Below are 25,255 nucleotides of genomic sequence, written 5' to 3'. Positions count from 1 at the left end.
TACTATAAAATCATTTTGCCTGATTCAATCAAAATATAGCGGGACCTTCAGCTTTGGAGTCACCCAAATGTAGATTCATTCCCTGTCTTCTCTAAGGAGAAAGTGAAATTGCCAATCTGTAATTGGGTTCTCCATGGACAACAGAAGAATGGAGTCACATTCCCACCTGTCAGCTCTCAAGCGTATCAGCATCTAAGCTATAGTATGGACTGAGACAAGAAGTCGTCAGACACTGAACTCAGCACTTTTTTTTTAAACAAACATGTTTATTTATTATAAGAGCATAGAATCTATATATTTCCATTCCTTTACAAAGCTCTCGTGAGCATAACTGGATAGCGAAAGTCAGGATCTAGGCAACAATGACAACATCGCTCAAATATGGCTCCATTTCCCTATTGTCTACAGAGAACCCCCATTACAGGTAAGCAATTTCACTTTCCAGGGCTTCCCAAAATTGACCTGGTGACTTATCACCAGTCAGGTTTTCAGGATATTGCCAACGAATATGAATTTGGTAAATATACTGTGTCTCCATTGTATACAAATACTCCTCATGCATATCCGGAAAACCTGACTAGCTGTGAAGTCCCCAGGAAAGGTTTGGGAAGCTCTTGTTTATTACACTGCAATATGTGATTTAAAAAAAAAAGATCCTTATTATCCATATGGTGGAGGGCTTTCAAATATCAGTACTTTGTTTCTGCTAGTTTAGTTAGAAAGCAAGGTAGTGCAGAGAGCCTTCACAGTGTATGATATTTTACAGTTCCCTTAAGCCAAACTTCACTCAGCCAGTCATTTTCACCTGGCTGGACAGTCGACCACTTTGAATTCTGAGTACAGAGTTCTCCTTTAATAAGGAAAGTCGACCACTGAATGAGATTTCAGTGATTTGATAGGGTTTCTATTTTAAAGTACTACAAAGTAAAATTATTCCAAAATCTTTCCTATCTTTACTTCCAAATCCTTTACAAATCTTTGTTATTATTCTTTTTCCTAGTGAACCTTCTGATTTGTTTTGTGTTTGTTTGAACCTTCTGGTTTGACTGTCCTTATTAAAACAAGGTTTTGTTTGAGGTTTTACCTACACATTTTCTAGGACTCATCTGTGATAACAGATTGTCACTTATGTGCATGTTTTCATAAAGCAAAATTTTGACTTTTTTCATGATAAATTGCAACCAACATAAGTATTATCTAATGATGATGTCATATGTACATAAACTTTCAAGACCATATGGCAGTGGTTCCCAAACTTGGTCCTGGAGGCACCCAGCCAGTCAGGTTTTTAGGATATCCATAATGAATATTCATGAGAGAGATTTGTATACCAAGGGGCAGTGATTGCAAATCTCTCTCATGAATATTTATTACATTTGTATCCCACATTTTCCCGCATAGCAGTAGACTCAATGTGGCTTACAGGTTCCGGAGAGAAGAGTACCAACTCCGGGAATATATACAGAGTGGAAAATAGAGTAAAAGTAGGTGCAAGGAAGCTGATAAGGTTCAGGAAAAGAGAATATAACTCTGGGATGAATATATAGTAGCATATAGAGAGAAGTAATCCCAATGAGGCTGATAAGTCTCCAGGGATGAGACTACAGCTTCTAGTGAGCAATACAGTGTAAGATAAGGGTAGAAGTACATTTAATTGTAACTGGAGTGGTAAAATTCGTACAGTTTGAAGTAATAGGATTATTTGGAAGGGGTATTGTTCATTTCTTAGATCGAAAGATGTGATGCATTGTTCATGAATTAGTTCAGGTCTGCTGGGTAGGCTTTCCAGAAGAGGTGAGTCTTGAGGTCTTTTCAAAATTTTAGATGGGTGTTCACAGTTCTAATGTTTCTAGGTAAAGCGTTCCAGAGCCGGGTGCAAATGTAGAAAAAGCTGGATGCATATGTTGATTTGTATTTTAGTCCTTGTAATGCAGATTTAGAAACGTTCTTGATGATTCGATGATGTTTCTAGTTGGTAAGTCGATAAGTTCGGTCATGTAGGTTGGGCCAGACCATGGATTATCTTGTGGACCCGAGTGCAAATTTTGAAGGCTATTCATTCCTTGACTGGTAGCCAGTGCAGTATTTCGCATAGGGGTTTAGCACTTTCGAATCTTGTCTTTCCGAAAATGAGTCTAGCTGCCATATTCTGTGTGGTCTGGAGTTTACTTAAGATCTGTTCTTTGCATCCCACATATACGGCGTTACAGTAGTCAATATGTGATAGTACCATTGTTTGAATTATGTTACGGAAAGTTTCCCTTGGGAAGAATTGTTTGATCCGTTTGAGTTTCCACATTGTATGGAACATTTTCTTCATGGCGGCCGAGGCTTGGCTCTCCAGGGTTAGGTTGGTGTCTGTAGTAATTCCAAGGATCTTCAGTTTGTCCGATATTGGGAGAGTATGTTCCGAGGTTTTTATGGATGAAGGGAGGTTTGTTTTGTGGTGAGAAGAGATAATAAGGCAGTGAGTTTTTTCCTTGTTGAGTCTGAGTTTGAATGCCGATGCCCAGTCATCCATTAAGCTTAAACTAGTCTTTATTGGAACAGTGATTTTTGTTGGATTAGAGTTGAATGGTATGTAAATGGTGACATTATCCACATACAGAAAGGGATTAAGATTATGCTTGTATAGGGCATGAGCAAGGGGGATCATCATCAGATTAAATAATATGGGTGAGAGAGGTGAACCCTGGGGTACTCCGCAATCGGTACTCCAAGATGGTGATATGTTTGAGTTTGCTTTTACTTGATAAGAGCTCGTGGTTAGGAAACCCTTGATCCATTTGAGTATATTCCCTCCTATGCCTATCTTGTCGAGTATTCTTAATAGTATATAGTGATCAACCATATCGAATGCGCTTGACAAGTCGAATTGCAAGAGGAGTATGTTTTTACGTACTGCGATTTCCTTTTTGAACTTGGCTAGGAGAGTTACCAGGACGGTTTCTGTACTGTGGAGAGATCTGAAGCCCGACTGTGATTCATGAAGGATTGAGAAATTGTCGATGTATCCAGTAAATTGTTTAGCTACAATGCTTTCCATCACTTTGGTTGTACGTGGGATGGATGCTACAGGTCGGTAGTTGGTGATATCGTTAGTTTTCTTTTTGGTGTCTTTTGGTAATGGTATATGAGTAATATATTACCTTTGTCTTTGGGGAAAATGCCATGGTGGAACAAGAAGTTGAGGTGGGAGGTAAGTTCAGTGATGAATAGAGCAGGGGGGGGGAGGGTTCATTAGATAATTGGGGCAGGTGTCCAATTGACAGTAGGCTGTAGAGATCATATTGGTTGCTAGTCCTATTGATTCTTGTGTGATCTGGGTGAAATTTATCCAAGTTCGGTTGCCTGGGTATTCTTCTGAGCATGGGTCTAGCTCATTAAGGAAGGTATCAAGGTTGGTGTAGTCCTGTGACATATTTTTGCATAGATCAACGATTTTGCCTTTAAAGTAGTTAGCAAGATCATCTGCATTTTGTTGAGGACACTGGTTTTGTGTCTAGTAATTTATCCAGTAGCTTGTATAACTTTTTCATGTCTTTGTAGTCGGAACCTAGTTGTTCATTATAGTAGTTCCGTTTGGATTTTTTGATTTCATATTTGTATTTTCTATGTGATTCTTTCCAAGCATTTAGATTTTGATTGTTTTTGTTTTTTCTCCAGGCTCGTTCATATTCATTGTGGATATCATAAAAACCTGACTGGATGGGGTGCCTCCAGGACCATTTTTGGGAACCACTGCCATATGGATCCTTGGTTCAGATTGCAAGCATTATAATCTAGTAATAATCCAGCAAAAAATGCAATGATCTGGTTTAAATATTCTAAATAAAACATAAGTTGTAGGTACATATTTTTCCTAAGGTTTAGATGCTGCATACATAGCACTCAAACTTACCTCTCCCACAACATTTGCTCATCGATGGCAGGGCATATCAGCTGACCTTTTACATAGGCATTTGCAGTATTAATAAAAGAGAAGATAATCTTAAGGAGGTTTTGTGCTTCATTCATACTGCTATCACTGTATTCCACAGCTAAGAAGAATAAAACAACAATAAATCCAAGAAATGTTAGGTTACAAAATACTACCAAAGATTGACTGAGAGACTTTTTAAAAAATAAGTTAGAACTCAGAAAGTCAATTAACAGTCACATCCACACCCATACAGTACTTCCATATCCTCAACAGATCTGATTCCTCCCCTCCAAATTCCTCTGGGATTTCCCCTCAACCCTCCTCTCTTTACCTGGCATCCAATTATTGGCCCATGTAACAAATCAGTCCCACCTTTCTTCTTCCCACACTGGATGCCAAAGTTTTATCACTCGCTTGAGAAAGTTGACAATATATTCCATTCTGGCCTATTTTTTTTAAAGCTAACTACTGACTATACTTTGCAATTCACCATTCCAGGACCCTTGTAAAACACCATATTTAACTACTGGTTAATGTTTTTATTTACCGCTTCTTATAGACCTCTTTCTGACTCCGTCACACGGGGGACTAAAGGTACTTAGTTCATATATCAGGTTCTGTATAGTTTCTCTAACCTCCATTGTCACCCAATCATAAGGGGGTCTGTTCTGGGGTGGCATTAGGAGCCGTAATTGAAAACTAATTCCCATAACTACTGCTTTCTGTCCAAAACTGAGTGTCACTTGTATGTGATCTACCTTAGGCTAAATGTTAGGTAAAGAGAAGATAGAATCAATAAAAATAGAGACAGAGATAGGTTTAGATAGTGTAATAGATAGGTACATTTATTTCTTACCCAAACACAAGTCTTCAAGTTGATACAAATACAGACATCAGATTCTGGTTTCAGCCGCACAGGGCTTCGCCGTCTGACAGAAGCTTTGGAGAAGACTCTCAAACTGAGCCAAAATCTCCCCTCTTTTATACTCTATCCTCTCCATAGAAGTGAATGGTGAGATACCTTGCTCCTAATCTTTCTCACTTTCTGAGATCATACTTTCCCATGCGATCTGCTATCTGATGTACCCAACTCCTTCCGTTCTCAGCTACTGCTAATTATCAACATGTTTTGGGAAGCGTTGAGATAACAGTTTCACATCTTCCGGCTGCAATACTTTCATACCTTTCTCATGAACTCTGTATTACCTCTGTATCATTGTATACCAAAACTAATAAGCTCCATTTTATTCATCTGATCTTTCATTACAGGTGCTATATTTGATTTAAAAATTGTACCAATTTGTGTCAGAAGTCATTATTCAGACCTGCTTTTTGCAGATTCTCAAATATTAAATCATTTACTTGTTGTTTGGCCTAGTCAGTACTTTTTCAGTTGTTTTTAGGCTGCATAGCTTTGGCCATCACTATTCCAGTGGTAGCCTTAAAGCTAGGCCATATATTAACATTAATTAGCTGTAATTTAAAATAAAGTCATTATAAATGTTGAGTAGAAGCAGCTAAACATAACTGATACTTTAGTTGATGGTTTTTGGCTCAAACCTTTGTTTTTAAATGATCTATTGTTTTGGTGGCACTACATTTAGTTGTGCATAAAAGATAATCAAAATCAAAGGGGAATTCACAGAGAAGGTCAATGATCTCTGGAACGTATTGATCTCACTGGACTGCAGAGGCGTGTTCTTATGAAGAACTGTATCTCTCATCTTTAATCAAGACCAAAATATGATCATGCTTTTTTTCTTGTTGGGCAGACTAGATGGACCGTGCAGGTCTTTTTCTGCCGTCATCTACTATGTTACTATGTAAATGTTTCTTATACACCTGTACAAAAGGGGTAGTTGTTAAGGTGTGTTACAGCCATAATGTGCATTATATTACCGCAATACACATTATTTAACTACTACAGGAGGCATAGTAATGAGATGTAAAACATGCAAATGTATATAAAACACCTCACTGCTAAGTAAATCAAATAATGCAACTTGGGGCACATTCTGCAAGCTGTTATTCCTGGAAAGATCATGCCAGCTAAAAGCTGACGTTTTTTCTAGCTGAGAGCACTGGGCTACTAAGCCACAACATAGTGCTCCATACCAAAGCCCCTCCCACCATCATAGGCCTCTCCTCTCCCCTCCCCCCTTCCGAGCCTACTTGGTGGAATTCCCAATTGCTCCTTTCCTTGCTGGATTCAAAATGGCACTGGCAACCTCTAGCAGTAGTCTCACAGTACTACTAGGCAGTCTCTTACCTGATCTGTACTTGCTGATGAGACAGAACATTCTAAATTGATCAGGTGAAAAAGTCTTTAAAAAATCCTAATAAGAAAAATGGTTGTACACGTTACAGTCTGTTGATGAACCATTACTGAAATGACAATAGCTCTTTAATTCTTAGCAGTTTTTGCAATATTTTGAAAACTATAAATGGAAGACTTGTTTATCAACATCTGACTTTTCTGAATGCTGTGCTTTAATACATGACAAACTCACATGTAAAGGAGATGGCACAAATCTGAACAGACTGTTCCTTTAAATTTTCATTGGCAGATTTAATTATACTTCAACTTTGTAGAGAGGCTATAAATGTGCGCAAATTGTATGTATGAAAAATTAACACCAGAAAGCTTCCATAGAAACGTGACAAATGTATAACCCACTAGGCTGTAACAAATCATACATCTCAATACTGTGTTGTTGTTACATGGTATAAAGCGAAGGTACTTACCTGTAAGCAGGTGTTCTCTGAGGACAGCAGGCTTTAGTCTCACAAGTGTGTGACGCTGATCTGTGTCATCCAGTCTGGAATTTACCAAAGTTAAATGAGAGCTCTGTGGAGCGCGAGACACACTCCACTGTACATGTGCGAGTGCCTTCCCGCCTGCCATGACAACACGGTCTTCCTCAATTTAATACTATAGCAAAAAAATAAAATAAAAATAACAAAGGAGACAACTCCAAGGGGAGATGGGAGGGACTGTCAGAATATAAAGCCTGCTGTCCTGAGCACCGCCCTCCGAGGTGCTCTTCACCAGCCAATCGTTGAGATATGGGAACCCAGTCTACACAGCAATGCTGCAACTACCACTAGACATTTGGTGAAGACCCTGGGAGCTGATGTGAGGCCAAAAGGAAACATGCGGTAGTGAAAGTGATGTGTTCCTAGCTGAAATTGAAGATATTTCCAGTGGGCTGGAAGTAATGGGATGTGAGTATATGCATCCTTTAAATCCAGAGAGCATAGCCAATCATTTTCCTGAATAATCGGGAGAAGGATGCCCACGGAAACCATCCTCAACTTTTCTCAGACTAGGAATTTGTTCAGGGCCCTTAGGTCTAGGATGGGACACAACCTCCCCCCCCCCCCCCCCCCCCCCATTTTCTTTTGCACAAAGAAGTACCTGGAACAGAATCTCTGCCCTTCCTCTGCTGGTGGAACAAGTTCAACTGTATGGGCCTTCAGAAGGGCAGAGAGTTCCTTTGCAAGTATCTGCCTATGCTGAGAGGTGAAGGAATCAGTTCTCGGTGGGCAATTTTGAGGTCTTTGATACCAATTGAGTGTGTATCCAAGATGGACTATTTGAAGAACTCACCGGTCAGAGGTTATAAGGGGTCACCTTTCACGGAAAAGCTTTAGCCTCCCCCCAATTGGCAAGTCGTCCAGGACTGACACTTTTACTGTGGCTATGCTCTGCTGGAGCCAGTCAAAAGCTCGTCCCTTGCTTTGCCTGGGGAGCAGCAGGGGCCTTAGGCGCACACTGTTGACATGAATGAGAGCACTGAGGTTGAGCCCGAGTAGGCTGGCAAGACGAAGGGTTGTACCTACACCTAGGATAGTAATAGGAACTCCTCCTTGGCTTGCCAAAAGTCCTCCTAGCTGAGGAAGCTGAAGCAGAAGGCGCCCGGCAGGAGAAAGAAGAGATAGTATCAGTATATATTTTTTTATTTCACCAACAACCCTCTCCTCATATCTCTTCTCAACACAACCTGCAAGTTTTTGCATTTACTGCATGTTAGCTGTGAAAATTAACATGAAATAAGTTAACAGTCTGAGTAGTTACTCTTGGGGACATGGCCTTCATCTGTCTTATAGTTACCACATATGGTAGACACTTACAGCACAGTAAATGCAGCAGCAGAGGGTGCAGTAAGTGTATCTGTGCTACCTGCTGATGCATTTACCATGGCCCCATGCATTAAATGATCCCCATCCCAAGTTATGACCTTCCACTTCTCATTCCTCAATCATCATCTCCCCCCCTCCCTGATCCCTCCCAAGTAGCATGAAATCGCTCCCATCCCCACGAAGAGGCACCTGATTTTAACCCCTTCCCCGGTCACTTGCAGGAGGTTTCTCTGGTGGTACAATGCCAAGTCAGAAGCGATCCTGCCCCATTGTCTCCAAGGTTCAAAATGGCAGTTCTAATCCCCTAGCAGTAGCCTTGCAGCAGTTGACAGTGTAACTTACTATGTGCTAACTACAAGTACTGTCCACGCTTTATCTCTGCCCATAACCTGCCCAGTTCCTGCTCCATACTATCATGCTATTTTTAGCATTCAGTAGCCATTAATGAGGGCCTGTACTAACGTACTAAATCCCACATTAACTTCTTAGTGAAAATTAGCAAACGTCCCTAAAAATGTTTTGTCTGAGGCACTTTTGTTTTGTCTTTTTTAAATGAAACTCCAAACATGGAACAGAAGATAACCTTATAAGTCAAACCTCATATAGCAACAAGGAATATCATGAAGATCTTTTGCGACTGAACGGTTTAAACTCAACCTTGTAAATATCATCTACAAAGGTATATCTCAGAGTATAACTAGTGTTGTCACTGCCCAAACAGCATGAGGGATCTAATAAGCACTGCCAATGTGCCCATGAACTCCATATTAGTTTGTGAAAAATTTCAGCCTTATATACATAAGAATATAATATCACAGCAGGTCAGATCAATGGTCCAACAAACCTAGTGGTTTACCTAGGACAAGAAGTGGCACCCATTAGGCTAAAATACAAGAAAGAAGTTTAAAAGAATATGAAAGGTCATTTTAATTGTTCAATACCACTCGTAATTGTATAAACTTCTATTGTATGCCTTCCCAGTCTTTTTTCTAACCTGAGGAATCCTGTCAAGCCTTTCTTCATAAAGGAGCTGTTCTACAATCTTTATCACTTATCAGCCTTCTCTGTACTATTTCTATTTCTGCTTTATCTGTTTTTGAGGTGGACTGACCAGATCTGCACGTAATAATCAAAAATGTTTGCAACATGGCTTTAAAGAGACATTATGCTATTCATTTCATTATGCATTTTTTTCAGAATAATATGTTTAATTTGGTACTAATTACCTGCTTATATCCAGAAGGATTCTACGTGCAATACAGCATGAGGAAACCTACCAGCTAAGTAAAGTACTAATTCAAACAAAATAAACCATAATTTAATCTATTATACTAAATATCAAAATAACAAAACAAAATTTTAAAAATCCTATAAATAACCAAAAGATAACATAACTGAAATTCTTTAGCAGTAGCACTAAACCAAATTGTGAATGAATAAATCTTGAGTGCATATAACAAGTGACAAACTGAGAAATAAATGCAGGGACAATACCTCTAACGATTCTAAAAACCGTTAACAGTTTAAACTGAACTCAAACATGAACTGAAAGTCAATGCAGGCTAATCAGAAAGGAGCAGCTCTTTCCCACTTCAGTCCCATCAAGATCTTGGCCACAGCATGTTGAACAAATTGCAACTATCTTTAGAAAGGCCAAGATATACCAGATTCCCGTAATCAAGGTAGGAAAGATCTGAATCCTGAATGATTTCTTTTAAGGTCAGAAACAGAAAAGCATAAATTTGTTTGACCAATTTAACTTTAACAAAAGCTTCGTTAACCACTGAATCAATATGGTTATCTTTAAGATGGCTTGGAGTCAATGATTAGCCTATGAATGGTAATTTTGTGTACAAATGGGACCTGATTACTATAATTAAGCCTATTGGGCAGAGCCGGGGTGGTCCAGAGCCAAATAAGTGGCATTATATTTGAATATTATCATCATAACTGAGAGCCTTGGTTAAAGCCTGACTTTGGCTCAGGATCTAAAAGGAACAGAAAAGGTTTACAGGCCGGTAACTGAAATCTGAACTCTGAAGTTCCAGTAAGACTCCTGAGCTATTGGGACACCACCATGCAGCAAAATAAGGAAGGGGCTAGGGTGCAAAAACCTCATAAACAGGATGGTGTGGTTTACCAACAGGGCACAGTCAGATACACCCAGGAAAATATGGTCAGAAATGTAGAACTGAGTGGTCTCGCAAGAAGATGACCAAGCTATCCGAGCAATGCTAAAAAAAAAAAAAAAAAAAGCCAAGCACATACGGTGACTGGTACCATATATGGTCACTAAGGTGGCAACTACAATATATTATATCCAATAAGGTGTGTTACTGTCATTTTGTCTGTATCCTAAATGGGCATACAAAAATGACTGTACTTCCTATTTCTTTGGAGTGAGACAGTCACAGTCAGCACCATTGTGCAAGCAGGGCTGCTCTTTCACATGAGAAACCAATCAATTGTATCTGCATTGGCAAGTAATCCTATTGCTTTCTCATAAGTGGTCTTGAATCTCTTATACATATATTTGGAGAATAATAAATAAAAGCATTTCATTGCTTGTATATTCTTTGGAGTCTCAGATATAGATGCAATTCTTGTGGGGGGGCGTTTCAAGATGGCGGCACGCCGTGATCTCGGCTGAGACATCTCAAGGGAGGCTGTGAATTTGACTAGAGATTACCGCTATACTATGCCACATACAAAGCGCAAAGGAGCGGTCAAGACCGGGGCCTCGTCGGTCCGGACCTCCTCCCCTTCACAGCTGACAATCGAGAGGTTCACCGTGAGAACTCCAGATTTACTTACCGGGAGCCGCCCTGCTGTCTCTTTGCTAGGAGAGCTACGAAACTTGGGGCTTGATGTTACCCTTTCGCCCTGGGATCCCAATGTACCACCTCTGCATGAAGGTCCTGTCTCTCCTATTGGGACGCCCGAAACGGAAGTCATCGAAGGGGTCTCCCAAGCAAGAGGCCAGGAAGGGAACAGAACCGAGGGAAGTTTGAAGTTGCTTCAAACACACAGAGTACCTCTGGGAAGACCTCAGACAGTTACATTAGAGAGCATATGGGATGCTCTCCAACAACTTGATACTAAGATTACAAATTCAACGGAAGGAATGGCAGCACTCGTGAGTACTGTGGATAATCTCTCTAAATCTTTAGAAACAATTAAAACTGACTCAAAAAATCAAATGGTTCAGCTTAAAACTGAAGTTGGAAAAAATTCAAGAAACTTCTAATACGATAATAAAAGACAATCTTGGGATTCATAGGAAGTTGGAACAACTGGAAAATTATAATCGCAGATTGAATTTGCGTTTTTAAAATTTTCCACATGCTATGGGGATCTCTCCTCTAGAAGCCTTTAAAAAATACCTGACTGAAGTTTTGAAATATTCCCCTGACCTTATACCTCCAATAAATCGTATTTACTATATTCGACTGAAAAAGAAAAGTGATTCAGAAATGGATATGGAGTCACAAAGAGGAAAAAAAAATAATGGACAAAACTTGAATGTAACGGAACTTTTAGAGTCCTCATTAAATGAGGAATCTGAAAGAACTACCTTAATTGTGTCCTTTATATTTGAGCAGGATTTAGATGCAGTCAAACAATTATTTTTTAGGAATGCACAGTCCCTATTTTATGGGGCGAAGATTTGGATGTACTCAGATGTTGCCAAACAGACGCAGGAAAGAAGAAGGGCATTTTTAGCCAAAAGAAAGGAGGCCCTAGAAATAGGTGCCTCCTTTTACCTGAATTATCCTTGTAAATATGTAATAAAATACCTAGGGCTTAAATATATCTTCTTCAACCCTGAGCAGTTGAGAACATTTGTAGATTCAAAGAAATGATCTGTAACTTAGTATCTAACATTGGGTTGACTTAATTTGAATTCTGGATAGGCGTATAAAGGCTATACATGTTTAAATTGTACTTTAAGTTTTCTTTCTCCTGGAATATTAAGTAACTCCCCACCTCATAAATTTGTGGTCTAAAGAAGAATATGTATTTATTTTGGTGGTATTTCTCCGCAGCTATTATGCTTATCTGTATTTCTTTACAAGTGTTAACACTTGGATGTAATGTATTAAAAATGTATTTAAAAAAACAAAAAAAAGAACTAATTCTTGTGTAACAATGTTCTGTACTCCCAGTGAGATATCACTGATCTGCTAATAATACAAATACTTGATAAGGTATCTAATAAAGAGCAAACTGCTGCAGCCTTGGGTGATTTATTTCTTCCTAGGTAGGGATAAATTGACCCTAAAAAAATTCATATTGCTGTTAATTTCAATTGATTAGACTCCAACTCTAAGAAAGCATACTTAAGCTGATGCAGTGGAGTTTGTCAGTGACCAAAGAGGTGCACAAGTATAGCCACTGAGGTGAGTGGCTCCAAGACAGAATAGTGACCTGCATGGGCCCCTATATGGTCATAAATCAAAAGGGAATAAAAGAACTTGTGACGCTGAAAAAAGACAAAAGAAAAGAAAAAGGAGGAAAAAGGTAACCGGGGCATCAGACTTATATCAGTGGCTAGGCTATTAGGTCTTCTATAGTGCTCAGCTATTCCAAACCCTTGAGCCTACTGCATAACATCCAGTGGCATACCAAGGGGGGGGGGGGGGGGGGGCGTCCGCCCCGGGTGCACGCCGCTGGGGGGGGGGGGGGGGGGGTGCTGCACGCCTGTTGGCCAAGTCCGCTCGTTCTCTCCCTGCTGCTCCCTCTGCGCGGAACAGGTTACTTCCTGTTCCGGAACAGAGGGAGCAGCAGGGAATGAACGGACTCGGAGCCGACAGGCGCGCGGCAACCCCCCCCCCCCCCCCCCCAGCAGGTGAAAATGCACCCGGGGGGGGGGGGTCATTTCGCTGGGGGGGGGGGGGGGGCGCATCGGCGATCTGCCCCGGGTGTCAGCCAGCCTAGGAACACCACTGATAACATCAATCATTTGCCAACCACAACCAAAACCTCCAATCACACTTTATTAAAGAAATTGAAAAAATATATTAAATATAAACATGTCTTACACAACAAACTTTAAACCTGTCAAAAAAATATATAGATATAGATATACATGGCGACTACTTATCCTGCATTTGCAGATTCAGTGCTGATCAAACACTTCTAATGCACTTTCTTTTCTTTTTTCAACATCACAAGTTCTTTTGTTCCCTTTTGATTTATGATTGTTTGTGAGGAACATTAGTTAGACTGAGGATTGTTTCCCCTTCTTTTTTATTGATGGGCCCCTATATGGAGCAAATGATTATGATGGCTTCATCAGCTCACATAGGTCGGCAGATGGAGAGAGCCACATGGGGCATCAGTGCCATCAAGTTGGGGGAGAGAGTTGCAGGGACACTGCTAGGACCTCTGCAAATTATTTTAAGATATCTGCTATTTGCTAATATTCTGGGTGGTTGTTGTTTTTTTTAACACTATTGCATTCTGAGCAGAGATTTCCATTTTTGTCCATGACAACTCCAAGAGCCCTTTCCTAAGCAGAAACACCTAACATCAAACCCAGCATATAGCTGGAATTATTTTCTCTATGTGCATCACATTAAAATCTGCAACTTAGAGATGCCTAGTTTCCCAGTCTCACACAGTGCTCCTACAATTCCTCACCATTTGCTCATGTTTTAACTAATTTGAATAATTTTGTGCCAGCTGCAAATTTTTTAATCTCACTCTTTTCCAGATCATTAATATCATTAATGAATACATTAAACACTAGTCCCAGCACTATATACCTTGTACCTGAATTCCGGTCATCCTAAAATTGGTTTGGATTACTGGGGGATGAGGGAAACTTAAATAGAATTTCTCTCTTGTACTTCACCAATTCTACAGTGCAGGTCTGAACCCAGAACTCTCTCCCTTCAATCCCTTCCCTAAGCTAGACCCTAGCATTCTACACCCTTTCCCCCTCAAATCTGGAAAGAAGCGCTTCAAATAATTGGTAAAATTATAACTGGTGGCTGGTTCAGTGTCATGTGGGTCTTCTGTTATCTATAACTATCCAGCTAAGAGCATGTACATCATCTGAGTAACTTTTCCTAATTCAGTGACTTGAGTACAGAAACATTTCTCTCAGACCCGTTCTACACCTCAGTTTAAAAAAAAAATCTTAATAGTTCACAATATACCAGTTTTTACATGTTTCAGTAACACAATGAATTTTTTTCCCCTGGAATACTGGTAACTTTAGTTAATGCTTTCATTCATGGTTGCTACAATTCATTCAATATGTATTTTTAACATTTTTATTAATATGAGTCAAACTAATTTACCAGATACAATATTTTCATTGGAACCAACGATATTCTTGCAGAGATCACAAGCATACATTATGATTTCGTTTCATACAAGATAAACACATGTTCCCCAACATGGGAACATCTTCACCTAAGAAAAAGTAAATCATATCAAGTCTATGGGAAGTTCAAGATCCTACTTCTTGCCATGGGGGTTAGTGTATCCCAAAACGGCTCCAAGATCTGCTGAAACTGGATACCCCTCTGAGAGATCATGTCAGAAATTCCACAGTGTTCCATAGTTAACAAGTAAATCATTTGGGTGTGCCAGAGGGCATAAGTGGGGCTCTCTCAAGAGATCCACAAAACCATTCTAGTTTTCTTAGCCATCAGAATAATCTATCCATGAAGCCTTTTATATCCTAGGAGCAGAGGAGGAATTTTGTATACTCCAAATAGCATGTCGAGTTGTAACGCACTTTATTGCTTCCACTGACAGTTGTTTCCAAAAAAGCTTCATTCTCAGACACTGTATTCTTGGATCCCATAACCTGTGGACTTGAGTGAGGACTACCTTTTCTTTTTTGATATAATTTCTTATATATTTTTTTCTTCCTTAATATCACTTTTCTGTACAAGTTTGGTTAAAATTGTAAATTACTATAAATAAAAAATATTGATAATGTAACTGGTGTGCAGCGATCCTAGAGGCTAGCATAGTTGCTGAGAAAACTTTCCTTCCAACCACATCCAAAGTTTTTGGCTCTTTACCTAGAGGGTAAAGAGTGAGATTTTAGAGTTTTAGACTTGTTTATGACTGCCTCAAAGACCATAGAGTGACGTGGTAATTGCACTTTCTCATGTCCTAGTGCAGACTGGACTTTGTATTTGCATCTACACACTTGGAAATAGGTTGTTGAAAATACGGATTTTGTCAAATTTTGATCTGCAGGCCTTGCAAAATGGAATGAATAGGAACTGCTATAGGTCCTGATGGGGTATCTACTGCTTGTAGTATACCTTGAAAATCCTTTTCATTCATTGTAGTAGGCTGAGGTTGAAGAGTTAAGTCTTTTAAAATCTTTTGAATGAATTTAGTATAACTAGTGTCTTTTGTAGAGGAATCTAATGCTTTAATCTCCACTGGGGGCTCTGCAGCAGAGGCAGATGGCTGCTCAGAGTCTGGAAATATATTATGAAGTTGTTCATCCTCTGAAGAATATACCTCTACAGGCTCTGGTAAGATATAGCCCCACTGAGCAGAGGACGGCAAATTACACTGAAAAGTCCGTGAGGGTGCTGGAGATGGCTTATGAAGTGCTGGCAATGGTGCAGAAATAAGTTGTAGCTGAGACTGTAGCAGAAACCAATCGTAACCTATCACTACAGACCCAAGCGAAGGCCACCATAAAGAAAATGGTTTTAGCAATGTGGAAACATAAACACGTGAAACCTTTCTTCCCGAGGGAAATATTCCGCAACCTGATACAGTCAATGCTACTAAGCCACGCAGACTACTATAATGGAATCTATGCGGGATGCAAAGATCAAATCATAAAGAAACTTCAAACCGCCCAAAACACAGCAGCCAGACTAATATTTGGAAAAACGCGTTTTGACAGCGCCAAACCACTCCGAGAAGAACTGCATTGGCTACCAATCAAAGAACATATCACTTTCAAAATCTGCACGACTTCATAAAATCATTTACAGCGAAGCACCGGGATACATGACAGACCTCATCGACCTGCCAACCAGAAACACCACAAAGTCTACACAATCATACCTAAACCTCCACTACCTAACAATAAAGGTCTCAAATACAAATCCACCTATGCATCCAGCTTCTCCTAGTTAAGCGCACAACTATGGAACGCACTGCCAAAAGCAGTAAAAACTACGCTCGACCATCTAGACTTCCGGAAAGCACTAAAGACAGACCTGTTCAGAAGAGCATGCCCCACCGTCTCAACATAAAATACCAGGACACCTACATCACAATGAAACCAAAGACCTCAATGATCATTACCTGACACGACACCTACGTCATAATGAAACCAAAGACGTTAATGATCATTACCTGACACCTACGTCATAATGAAACCAAAGACCTTAATGAACATTACCTGACTCTTCCTCCCCTTTTCCTCTCCCTCTCTAAGACCCCCAATCCAAACTACCATACATGTACTGCACCCTACCACAATATCACTTTGAATTATTCACACCATGTATTTGTTCATACCGGAATCGGCTTTCGCCATTAACGGTATTGTGTAAGCCACATTGCGCCTGCAAATAGGTGGGAAAATGTGGGATACAAATGTAACAAATAAATAAATAAATATAAGAACATAATAATAGCCATACTGGGTCAGACCTATGGTCCATCTAGCCCAGTATCCTGCTTCCTATAGTGGCCAATCCAGGTCACAAGTAACTGGCAGAAACCCAACTAGAAGCAACATTCCATGCTACCAATGCCGGGGCAAGCAGTGGCTTCCCCCATGTCCATCTCAAACAACAGACTATAGACTTTTCCTCCAGGAACTTGTCCAAACCTTTTTTTAAACCCAGACACACTAACCGCTGTTACCACATCTTCCAGCAGCAAGTTCCAGAGCTTAACTATTCTTTGAGTGAAAAAAGTATTTCCTCCTATTTGTTTTATAAGTATTTCCATGTAATTTCATTGAGTGTCCCTCGGTCTTTGTACTTTTTGAAAGAGTCCATCGTGGATTGTGGAAAAGTAGAAACTGAGGAGACTGACGTATTGCTGAGCAGGAACACCAGGGTCATGTCTGACTGGCTGCTTCTATTCTGCAATCAAGCTAGGGAGAGCATGTCCAAATATGTAGCTTGCAGAGAAGCCTAACCATCTGTGTTGCAATACCTTTTGGAATAACTCAAGCAGTAAAGAAGCAGCATCCTGTACCGGTTGAGAAGGAGCCGAGTAAGGAGCAATAACTACCTGCTGTTGTAAGTGCTTCATTTTAGGCAACTTCTTGTTTTTTTTTTGCTTTTTGTTGTGTGGCGGTTGATGGGGCTGTGCTGCATGCGGTGAGGGAGTTGTGTCTCAAAAACGTTTAGGCGTTGTAGGTCGTGGTGAAGCACATTTTGCGGAAGACTGTTTTTTCAATGATGACGACAGGATCATTAAAAGTTTGTTTGTGCGGTCCTGTGCACTGTCAGAATTTGAAGATTTCCCCTTTGAATGGTTTGGTGGTACAGTGCATGAAATGAAAGTCTTTTTTAATTGTCCCCTTAAGGGCTTGCTTGGTGGTGACGGTGACTGTAGGAACCCGTGGGTCATTCTGCTCTTTCAAATAATCCTTCCGGTACCAGACTATGGTCATTTGGGTCAGCACTATGTGGAAAAAGAGAAATTCTCACAGCTTCTCCTTTCTCGGGAGAAACTACATCCGTCATGTAACATGGAAAAGTAGAAACTGAAAAAATTCTGATGTACTGCTGAGCGGGAACACCAAGGTCTTGTCTAATTAGCTGTTGCTATTCTGTAATCAAGCTAAGGAAAGCACATCCAAATATATGGCTTGCAAAGACGCCTAACAATCCGTGTCTGCATTATCCTGTGACACGGAGAACTATTGTATAAGCTGCGCCTAAAGTTAGGCATGGTTCATAGAATAATGCTTAAGCGCAGGGTCACGCGTAAATTTAAGTGTGTCCATTTGCACCAATGAAAATGTAGTGCAAATGCCCCGCCTGAATTTACACATGGAACCCCCTTATTCTATAATTGCATATGTAACTGAAATCCATACCCCGCCCTGAAACGCCAATGGGCCTTCCATTTCTGTGTCCCCTTTTCCAGGACGCACATAAAATTTAGGCATGGATTACGCTTCTAAATTTATATGTATACATATTCATTGATTTCAATTAGCGCTAATTGCTTGTTAAAAGCCAATTATTGACACTAATTGGCTTGTTCAATTAAAGTGCATACACAAATTGTGCGCATACCCAAATTTGCATGCACAAGTTTTGGCGACTTTTATAGAATTAGGATGCAATATGCAAACAAATTAGTTTGGGTCAATGTATACTCGCATTGGAGTTGTATAAATTCTTTCAATGTACTTTCCTCTGTGATAGCCAGTACCCTTGTATTCCCAAGCACGAAAAGCTTTGCCATCAATTCCAGAAGGGAAGTTCGGGTTACATCTAATAGCAAGAAATGGGATGATAGTTGCATGTGATGTTTACACACTCATCACCAGGTGGTTCTCAACTACTGCAGCAACAGAAAATCCTTTAACACAAAAAGTACTTTTCCAGTAGGAGCATGAAAGAGTGCACTAAACTGAAAGCCCAGCAGAAGTTTGGTTTCAATCTGAGTTACTGAAAACTCTTAGGTGTCTCTGAATCAATAATTAATATGTCCCAGTCCTCCTTTATCCTTCAGCTTCATTGCACCCTGTATCGACAGCCTAGGTCTCTGGCCTTTCCACGGGTAATTCTGTAATATCTCATGTATAAGTTTCTCATCTACTACTACTTAGCATTTCTATAGCGCTGCCAGGGTTACGCAGCGCTGTACAAGTTTAAACATGGGGAAGGACAGTCCCTTCTCAAGAGAGCTTACAATCTAATATCTCATGTATAAGTTTCTCATCTCTTGTTCTTAAATATAGAGGGAGCATTTGAAAGATATATAAGAAACAGGGAATCATCATCATATTAAATAAACTAACTGTTCCCAGCAAGAATATCGGGTAAGCCCTCCAGAGAAAGAGGTTTTGTTGCAAATCCTGTAATAATGGGGTCAGATTCAATTTATATAACAATGTATAACTATGCCATACTTTGTATTGTTATTTGAATATTTTTACTGCTGTAATTGTCTATTGCTCATGTTTGATTTATTCTAAAGGCGTAAATAAATCCTAATAAATAAATGTTAAATCGGTAGGAATCGCTGTACTCAAATATTTTATAGCCTTGTTTACTAAGGAGCGTTAGCATTTTTAACGCGACTATAATTAGCGCACGCGCTAACTGTGTAGGCGCCTATAAGGATATTGTAGGTACATACACGGTTAACACGCGTTAAAAACACTAACACGCCTATAATGCAGCTTACCAAACAAGGCCCTTAGAGAGGTGCTTGCCCATGATAATGGAAAGTCCCCCCTCAGAGAGTAAGGGCAACGCTTTGGATTTCTGTAGGCTCAGGGTGAACCCCCGACTGTCTGCCATAACACTGTATCAAGATCAGCATAGTTGGTAGAGAATGGTATGGATTGGTCAGTTTTAATAATAGGTCATCTGCAAATGCAAACACCTTAATTTCTCCTGTGGCAATACTAACCCCCTCCACCTCCAGGGACCATCAGAACATATATTACAATGGCTTCAACGATATCAAGAAGAGAAGCAGGGAAATGGGGCACCCCAGTCTCATGCCTACCGTGACTGACTCAGTCCTAATACCATTCAAAATAAGGGACACCTTTGGAACAGTGTATAACGCATGGATGGCTGCTAGTGCCCATCCCTGCAGTCATTCAATATGTATAAAACTGCAAAATTTTAAGAATTACAAGATAGCTCATTTACCTTAACTGTTATGTAATTTTTCAATGATTTTGACATTTTTTCATTTCCTTTAAGGTGCAGATGACCTGGAAAAAAATTGAAAGAGACAAAATTGTAAGTTTTAATTAAATAAAAATTAAACATACCACAAAAACAAACCTGCTTTGGAGAGCTCTACTTATTTCCACTTTATAGGCAAAAATAACTTTTTTAAAAATCAAAACTATTTGGTACTAAGTCACATAGCTGATATCATCAGAGTTTGTTCTGCTCTTTTGTGATCTTGGTGGTATAGCTTTTCATTTTCTAAACAAAAATATTGTCAACCTTTAAAAAAGTAGGTGCCCACCTAATGCAGGCAGTGAGCCTAAGAACACTTATGCATGTAAGTGTTCTTATAGAATACTTAGTTGGCTAGAATGCGCCTACATTTAGGCACACCCACTTACGCCTGGAACTGAGTGCAACTAAATGCAGAACTTGAATGCATAACTTTATAGTATTCTATAAATTATATGTGTAAATGTTAGACCCACCCATGCTCCTCCCCCTGTGAATGCCCCCTTGCATTTATGCACAAACCCCCAATTCTATTAATGGAACTCAAAATTGCACATGCAATTTAACTGAATAAGCAAATTAGCGCCAATAATTGGGTGCTAACAATTATTGGCACTAATTGGCAACAACTGGCATTTACATATGCATTTTCCTACTCAGTGTACTATAGAGATGTGCACGTAAAGTTTTTAAAGCACGGATCTGAAAAGGGAGCATGGTCATAGGCGCCGACTCCATGGGTGCTGTGTGTGCTCGAGCACCCCCAATATTTTGACCTGCTGGAAGTTCCCTTCCCAGCCAGCCCGACTTGCCCGGTGCCCGCCCTCTTCTCCCTCAACAGTCCTCTGCCCTCGCCTTCCTGCGTGCCGCCCAGAATTTAAAACATCTTACCTCGGGGTCCCGACGGCAGCAGTGAAAGGCAAGCAGGCTCGGCGCTTCAGCCTTCCCTTCTCTCTCAGCTCTGGTCCCGCCCTTGCAGAAACAGGAAATGAGGGCGGGACCAGAGCTGAGAGAGAAGGGAAGGCTGAAGTGCCAAGCCTGCTTGCCTTTCACTGCTGCCACCGGGACCCCGAGGTAAGATGAGTTTTAAATTCTGGGCGGTACACAGGAAGGTGAGGGCGAAAGACTGTTGTGGGAGAAGAGGTCAGGCTGGGGTTGGGACTGGCACTCACAGGAGAGAGGAGAATTCGCTGGACATGGATGAGAGGGGAGGGGAGGGGAGCGAGGAGAATTGCTGGATATGAATGGAGGAGAGGGCAGGGGAGAGAGGAGAATTGCTGGATATGAATGGAGGGGGAGGGGGGAATGCACCACCTATATATAAAAAAAATTTCAGCACCCTCAATCATTTTGAAAAGTTGGTTCGGCCATGGGAGGGGTACAGGCAGTCCTAGAATTTGCATGCAGTGCTACAGAATATGGCAGATAAACACCCAATTTAGGCGTGAGGATTTACATCAGGATTCACTTAGGGTAAATCCTCGCACCCAAAATTGGGCACAGATCCTGGCACTAAGCGCTGTTCTATAAACGGCGCCCAACTCAGATCACCATTGATAGAATAGCGCAAATTTGGGTGCTATTTACTGAATTTAGCCCCAAATGATTTGTGCACTTAAATTACAGAATGGTGCTCTGCTAGCACTTATGCACATAAGTTTACTTCATGAAATTAAGAGCTAGTATTCTATAAATTTAAGGGCACAAATGGCACTTAAATTTAATCGCCCTGTTATAGATTGAGGAGGTTCGTTGGATAGTTATTAAGCTGCAATAAAGTATATTTTATTACAGTTTAGTATACCATGGGAGCCACTAACATGCAGTAACTCAGTATTGAAGGTCAGTAATTCTTGCACTAAATGATAATGCAACTTGTGATCATCCTCACATGCTGCATTATTCTTCTCCCCAGGATCACTGGGCTGCTAAAAGCATGGTCTGATGCCCCATTAAAATATCCCTGGGAGCAGGTTTGAATGTTTGGAGGGGAAGAAATTGATGAGTCTTAGTTTCATTTTGGTTTGACCACAGTGGTTTACCAGATTATGTGTTTCAATATATTGGTTGGTCGTATACTATTTGTACTTTTGATAGTTCATCAATAAAAATCGTTGAGGCATAAAATATCCCTGGGAGCATCATGCTGCACATTAGCAGCCCAATACTCCCAGAAAGAAATAGTGCTGGCATTCTATTTCCATAAATAATGCACCTTGTGAATTTCAATATAAGCTGCATTATTCAATTTGCATAATGAAGTGCTTTGCATGCATTTGCATCTCTTTAAGTAAAACATGTTATAGCAAAATCATGCATAATTTTTTATGCATTTTTGGAGCCAAATATCATATGGTAATCCCTTTACATGTTATTAACCATGCTCTTTAATAGTTTAAATTATTTGTATGATTGTGAAATAGGGGTTTCAGATTCAGGGTGTTATACATACTGGGGCCCAGGACAGAAATTAAGGACCACCCTTCTCCCCGATCTACCCACCTGGCATTACTACCACACAGAAAGCAACTTTAAATGACTTCTTCATACACAAAACACAGGCAGACCCTCACCAAATAACAGAACAAGGGTTTTTTATTCAACTATATATGCTTGATGTCTTATTTGCTGTTGCCTGATACTGAATTGACACTTATGGCCCTTGTCCACACTACCATCATATTTTACACCACTTTGAATACTAATTTCCTCAATGTTTAGGTCTTTGTTTTCTTTTACTGCAGGGAAGGGGCAGAAATTTCCTGCTTCTTTGTGTCTGAATGAACCAGAGATAAGATCTGGCGCCATGGGGCTTCATTCATAACTACTCTAAAATAGTTAATGAATCCGTCATACTTGATGAAACTAAATATCCTGTTTAATCCACATTAATCCTTCTCAGCCATGATTTTGCTGCCTTTAGCTTAAAGCTTATTTGTTTCTTCTTGTCTGTGATTTGGCTTGAATAGACTAGAGCTCTCTTAGGTGCCTACGTACAGTATTACCCAGGGATACTTCCCACTATCTTTGTTATCTTCTAACTCTAATTCCAGAATGTTTTGTCATGGCCCCTAATTCTAGCCACCAGATGTCACTCTTGCACAAAGAATAAACTCATTACATTCCAATGACTAGGACAGGGGTCTCTCTTCCCACAGGGGCTGGAAATCTTCCTCTGCAATATCCCTAGCCCCAACCTCCCTGGGATGTAGAAGACATGAGCTGGGGATCAAACCCAGGTCCCTCTGCACAGTAGTGTGAAGCAGTGTCACTGAGCCAATAGGACAATCCTCACAATTCATATGCAGTATCTTTGTACGCATTAACTGGGTGTTCCACCTTGCAATTCTGAAGCATATCTGCCATTTACCACCCTATGCTGCCAGTGTATTCTACTCAGCATTTTTATAACCTTATACTAGGATGTGCCTTTTTTTTTTTTTTTTTAATAAAATCTCTTAATATAGCAAAGCTGTTTTTGATGGCTGCTCCTATGTCATCTGTAGATTAAGAGTTATGAGGCTGAGGCACTCCACTACTATGTCCTTTGGACTTCTAACTTAATTGGAAACAGGGCTGTGATTCTTTACAATTATCTGGGGATTTCTCCTCTATATAATATTCTTCCCCAACTCACGGAGGCCAGTCATCATAGCAACAGTTCTCAAACAGGGGCTAAGCACCAGGGCTGCCCTGGAACCTTACAATCATAGGTTCCAAGTCTGGCCACAAGGTGTTACAGCTGCAGGATAACAGCCTCCCTCTAACCAGCTTAGACAGCACAAACCTAACCTGTATTTCAAATGCAGGCCCTCTTTATGGTAGTGCACAGCAATGCCACTGAGACACAAGCTGTCCCAGCAGTATTTTTAAAGTGGTTCGCATCAGAACAAGGTGGCTCTCGCTGTATCACTCGATCTCTTGGTGGCTTTTGATCTAGTTGATCCATCAGCATGACTGGAATAGACTTCCTGAGTCAGTACATCTAGCTCATCTATGGCCGTATTCAAAACTAGGCTAAAAGCCCAACTTTTTGAGACTGCTTTTAACTCCTAACTCCTATAGAAATGATAAGTAGTAGTAATTGTACTATCATAGTTTTCATCTTTTCTCCAGGATCATTTCGTTAGAGTCATTGTAGGTCATTCCATTTCTCCATTCCATGCCTTATCATGTGGCCCTCAAAACTCTGTGCTTTCCCTGCTTCTCTTTAATAGATTTCTACTAGCTACATTAGTACAATCTTTTGGTATAAGTGCCTATTACTATGCAGACAATATTTTTATATTGCATTATACAGACTAATCTAAACCTGACCTTACTTTACTACAGTCTTGTCTGGATTAAGTTTCATCCTGGCTGCAAGAAAAACAACTTGCTTTAAACCTATCATAAATGTTGGCTATTTGGTTGACTGGCTGCCTCTCTAGATTTGACATAATTCCATCTATATCTGTCTCACTCTCACCTATCCAACATGTAGACTCAATTCAATTAATTGAGTGTTATCGAACAACAATTAAGATTTGAACTCCACATTTTGGCTGTTAAGTGTTGCTTTTATGCCTTCCACCAATTTTGATAAACCAACTAAATCAAAATATCCCTAACACTTGTATTAGTAAGTATGCAAACTCTAATTATCTATATATCAAAGCATACTACTGGAGCTCCTATAGTGGAAAGACTGATCTATTACAGTTCTGGGTGATCCACCAATTTTGAAGCATACATGTTCTGGACAAAAAAACAACCCAAAAACGAATAGTTGTTACAAAGTGATTGGATTATTGTAATGTAGTTTTGGCTGGGCTGCCGCAATTTCTGCTCAAACATCTCCTCTTGAGCCATACATGGCGATTAGAGTTCTCCATAGGGCGCACATCTCCTCTCCTTTACTAAACTCAGCTCAACATCCCTGCTCCTCTACTGAATTTCTATCACTCCCCCCACCTCCTGCACTCACAAGAGTCAACTCGTAATTTGGCCTTTTACTTCCTTGCTGTTAACACTGTGGAATTCCTTGCCCTATGACCTAAGAGCAGAATTGTCTCATACCAAATTTAGAGCTACCCTTAAAACTTGCTTAATCTCACCTTCCCCCCTGCATTTTAGGCACCTTGGCAGATCCAACACTGCAGGCTACGGTACTGATTTCTACTCGGATTCCCTAATCCCCAGAACTATACCCTACTGGGACCTGTTTCCCTTTCTATACTTTGTCCTGTCCTACTGTTTTTATGATTGTAAACTGCTTCGTTGTTCTCATCAAAGGTGGCATGGTAAAAACTAAATA

General features: G+C 40.2%; 1 protein-coding gene across 5 annotated transcripts in view; it reads right to left on the bottom strand.

Moving 5' to 3' along the window:
* Nucleotides 1-25,255, bottom strand: part of CARS2 (cysteinyl-tRNA synthetase 2, mitochondrial) — a 263,903-nt gene that overhangs the window by 32,606 nt on the left and 206,042 nt on the right. For all 5 annotated transcript variants that reach the window (XM_030201547.1, XM_030201546.1, XM_030201544.1 and 2 more), the window contains 3 exons: nucleotides 19,921-19,985; nucleotides 6,192-6,258; nucleotides 3,902-4,040 (listed from right to left, as the gene is read on the bottom strand). In XM_030201547.1, the coding sequence (XP_030057407.1) occupies nucleotides 3,902-4,040; nucleotides 6,192-6,258; nucleotides 19,921-19,985 (271 nt within the window). The remainder of the gene's footprint in view (nucleotides 1-3,901; nucleotides 4,041-6,191; nucleotides 6,259-19,920; nucleotides 19,986-25,255) is intronic.

Source organism: Microcaecilia unicolor, chromosome 4 (assembly GCF_901765095.1).
Source record: "Microcaecilia unicolor chromosome 4, aMicUni1.1, whole genome shotgun sequence".
NCBI classification, from domain to species: Eukaryota; Metazoa; Chordata; class Amphibia; order Gymnophiona; family Siphonopidae; genus Microcaecilia; species Microcaecilia unicolor.
Note: the sequence above shows the minus strand (reverse complement) of the source record. Positions and strands in the feature narration are given on the sequence as shown.